General features: G+C 39.1%; 1 protein-coding gene across 1 annotated transcript; it reads right to left on the bottom strand.

Annotated features, from left to right (window-relative positions):
- Positions 1-1,388: 1,388 nt before the first annotated feature.
- LOC140970122 (uncharacterized) lies at positions 1,389-3,803 on the bottom strand. The gene has a single exon (XM_073431713.1). It carries the CDS (start codon positions 3,521-3,523, stop codon positions 1,577-1,579), a length of 1,947 nt encoding a protein of 648 aa, XP_073287814.1. The 5' UTR covers positions 3,524-3,803; the 3' UTR covers positions 1,389-1,576.
- Between the last annotated feature and the right edge of the window lie 781 nt (positions 3,804-4,584).

Here is a 4,584-nt window from a genome sequence, read left to right as displayed (position 1 = left end):
TGTTTATACTACCTTAATTAACTACTTTTGCAGGGCTAGGAGAACTGATGAAGCTATTGAGCTGCTTGAAGAGATGAAAAGAAATGAATGCCGGCCAGATGTGGTTACAATGAGTGTAATTCTCCGGGGATTGTGTGAAGAAAGCAGATTGAATGACGCTATCACCATGCTTAGGTGGTATTTATCTAAATAAGGCTAGCTATCGAATTGTTTTAAATTGCTCGTGCAAGGAAGGTGAATTCGGAGAAAGGTGGAGTTGCTGGATCTGATGTTGCACAGAGGTTTTCTGCCCCACTTTGGTACATCGAATGAGTTAATAGTTCATCTTTGTAAGGCTGGAAAAGTAAACGATGCTGCGATACAATTGTCTGGATTGGTGGAAATGGGGTTCGAGCCATAGCCTGATACATGGAGAGTGCTAATTGATTTGGTTTTCAGAGAGAGAAAGCTATTACATGCTCCTTGATGAGCTGTTGATGAGCCTTGATTGATCTAGATCAAATATTGTAGAAGTACACGAGTTTGTGGTGATTTGAAAAAGTAAGATGCAAAGTTTGATTATTTTGCAGTGCTGAGTGATGATTCAATCTGAAAGCCGCTCAAATCTCTCCAAGAATTCAAGCCGTCATGAATCTTAACGAAGATGTGAATCAAATAGGTTGTTACATCACGTGTCTGAACGTAGACAGGTTTGAGGGAGTTATCAGAACAGTGCAGTTGGTTCATCTATAGCTCTCTCCCATGCCAATTAGCTTTCGAGGCGATCACGTTGGTGCAATCGAGATTGAGTGGTGACTGTCATTTATATGAAGATTATATTTACAAATGAAAAAATGAGATGATTTTGGGTGGCAATAATTTACATAAGATTAAATTTAAATATTCAAAATGGTTTGATTGGGTTCAATGTCAACTCTTAGAATCTAGGATAAAGGAGTTTAAAATTAACTGACTCGAAGTTATTAAGAATAAATTAGTTGGTAAAGTTGAAAATTACTAATATTTTCGCCATCCATATACCGAAACTAATCACAAGCTATGATACTAGGTGAGTTTCAATCCGCAGGAAATTGATCCATATATAGAGTTAAGTTGATACTAGTATCGGGGAAGTATTACTTCATCTTATAATTTTTTCATGTTATACAATGAATAATCACACGTAAAAAATAAAAATAAAAACAAAAACATTGATGATTCTAATACAATCATTGGATCAAATATTTGAACTTTATCCTTAAATAGGGTCGAATAAATCAAATATATAGCTTTTGTCGATGCTAGTCTATTTCGGTAAATTTCCATGGAAGGTATGTCTCACGAAGTGACTAAAGAATGACAGATACAAAAAATGAATACACGGTAAGGTTTGGTGGAAATATCCCAAGTTATCCACAAACTAAGGCTATTTATATATCAAAGAGTACTAAAAAGAACACCAACAAAAAAATGCTATATACACTCCAGATGAATCAAAGAAGAAAACAAAATGAAAAGCCAAAAAATAAAAAAAAATAAAAAAATCAAGAGAACATCATCATCATCATCACATGAAAAATGTCTACTAACATATCGATTAGACTTTATTGAATCCCCTTGTTCCTCTTGACTGATAAAGCTCCAGCTTCCCAATAGCCTCCATTAACAACCCCTCAACGTGCCCATCTTGCATCGAAACCGCTTGTTTCGATGCCCATTCGAGCACAGTCAACACCTCTGTTTGTGCGAATTCTTCACTGTCTGGCACATGCAATGCAGTATAACTAAGAAGAATCAATGCCTGTTTCTGCACGATCTGTTCTCCCAAGTACACAAGCTGAACCAGATTCTTGGCTCCTCCAGCCCTGATTATAGCTTTAGAATGATCAACATGCAGATAATTATCGGAACAAGCAAACTTTGTAAGAGCAACACAAGTTTCCATCGAAACCTCGATTCCAGGATCATCGAGAAGACTCACTAAAGGGCTTATCATTCTCGTTTCAGTGGCCCTGAAAGTCCTGGCCAAATTCCCAATAGATTTGATACATGGAACGAGTAGTTCAGATTCAGAATCTGCTTTCTCGATGATTCTAAACAGTTGATCAACCACGGCTTTACAAGCCGGCGAATTGGGCTTGAATGCAGTTTTTCTTAAGTCTGCATCTTCTTCGGCCACGGCTGTGATCTCCATCAAAGCCATAGCCGAATTGTACTGAACGTTTTTAGTCCCTTTATCCAAAAGAACCGCAAAACACAATAAAGCTCTTGATTCGGTTATGCTTCGACAAATAGGCGAGTTTCCTCTCGCCAGTTTCCAGAGGGCTCTTGCTGCCATTTCTTTCATATCAGATTTAGTGCCAGGATCCTCCATTTCTCTAGCTTTATTACTCGAAACAGAAACCGAAAACAGAGTCGGGGGATGATGTTGGTTATTGTGCTTCCCATGGCCAGCTTTAAGAGACATAGTACTCGCAACCACATTATGCATTTGATTAGGATGTTTGTTCCCTGAAGGGTGAGGAATCAAACTCTTTTCATCTTCCGAGTGATTGCCCTTCGGTAAACCATCTTTGCCATCAAAACTAGTGCTGGTAATAGTACTATTCTTGTTATTACCACTAGCAAGAACAACCGCGGCGTGGACGGACGTGGCCTTGCTGACGACCGCATACTTGCTATGCTCCTCCACCGTCTCGAAAGCTAGATGGCTAACGAGTAAACGTATTATATTGTGCTGCGCGAAAAGATCTTGGCATTTGGGGTAATGGGCTGCGAGTTCCGATGTAGCCCAGGCGACTACCGCCTGCACTTTCATGGGACCTTCTTTGAGGATTTTAACAAACACAGAGCAAACGCCAGCGTGTATCAAGTGTTCCACGCTTTCTGGATCTTTCCCTAGGAGCCCAATGGCCTTTGCAGCATTCTCCTGGCCTTCTACTTTTCCATCTTTTAGCAATTTCAACAAGGGTCCGATTCCTCCTTCCTCGATTATCAATTTTCCGTAGCGATCGTTGTCTCGGGCCAAGGAAACCAGTGAAGCCGCGGCGTCTGCTCGATCGTCGATGGAGCCTGTGTACAACATGGCGATCTGCTCCCATATGAGGTATAAGATCGGTTCATTGGCGGCGATGGGCGGGAGACCAACGTACTCGTCGAGGCGATCGTCTGTCGGAGCGGAGACGCGGAGGAACCAAGACACGTCACCGATGGAGTTTTCCAGTTGGGCTGAAATCTTGCGGAAGGCGGCGGTGGGTATAATAGTGAAAACGCGTTTTATCAGGCCATTGCCGTTGCATTTCAGGACAAGGGACAAGGTCTTCTCCAGCGCCTGCTGGGTATCCTCGATTATGCGGCGCGCGGGGCGGTCGTACAGTTCGTTGCTGGCACGCGCCACCTGCCGGAGGAGCCCAGCTAGCTTCTCGGTCTTGGACTTAAGTTCCGAGCATTCCTGCTTGAACGACCCCGCATTTTCCGCAACTTTAATCACTTGATCCGCTAGCTGAATCGGTTTCGCTAAGATCTGCTTCACTAAATCCCCCATCAAACACCACAACAAAATCTTAAGATTTTCTGCAAATTCTTCAATGAAACCGACAGAAATCAAATATTTTTCTCTTTGCCTTCTGGGTTTCAAGTGAAACCTAATTCAAGATTGGAAACCTGGATCACAATCAGATTTTGAGGTGAGAATAATAAGCCAAGTTTTTGAGCTGTCAATATACGTTGTTGAAGACAGCTCTCTAGTCTTCGTCTTCGCCTTCGCGTGAATTTGAGATTAAAACTGAAGACGTTGACTGTTTACAAGGTCAAAAGCGTTCTTTCTGTGCTTGAATATTTTGTCTTAGAGTACGTTTTTTGGGAAATTTTCGATTTATCATAACATGAGGATTCAGAAAATAGCTAATAAACAATCTTTTTTTATATATAAAATTTATTGATAACGATGACGTTGTAACTCAAATATTTTAAAAAATTTGCAACAACTAAACACAATGTTTGAATCACTTTCCTAACAAAACATAATACGAAAATTCGGTTAAGCCAATATAATGCTCACCCTTACGATAAATCAAACACATGATATTAGTTACAGTACCAATCCTGATATCGAATACTTATCATTAAATCGGATGCTAAACATTTATTCTAAAGAAAATATAAAAAAAAATCAACTATCTAATTACCTCCGTCTAGCTATGATCACCATTTCGATCATATCCATAATTCGTAAGATGAAATAATAAATAATGTGATAAAAACTTGAAAGGTAAAAATAATAATTATTTTTAACTTCATTTAACATAATATTTGAATAAATAAAAGATGAATATTAACATAGTTTGTCCAATCAATAAGCTCGGGCCCGGTTAATTAATTATCGTAGACCATTGGTCTTTGGAATCGGTCCTTTGCAACTTCCCTGCTGGAGAGGTCTTTAAGACCTAAATGGGGTATCTTATCTTCATATATTATTACATTTATTGTATTTGTTTTGATGGTTTATAAATTAGAACAACCTTTTTCATGTAAAACTTCATGAGTTTTGCATATACTAACTTGATATTTGAATTGTTGAAATAAAAAAAAATAAAAATAAAAGTG

This window comes from Primulina huaijiensis, unplaced genomic scaffold (assembly GCF_012295235.1).
Source record: "Primulina huaijiensis isolate GDHJ02 unplaced genomic scaffold, ASM1229523v2 scaffold43353, whole genome shotgun sequence".
Classification (NCBI taxonomy): domain Eukaryota; kingdom Viridiplantae; phylum Streptophyta; class Magnoliopsida; order Lamiales; family Gesneriaceae; genus Primulina; species Primulina huaijiensis.
Note: the sequence above shows the minus strand (reverse complement) of the source record. Positions and strands in the feature narration are given on the sequence as shown.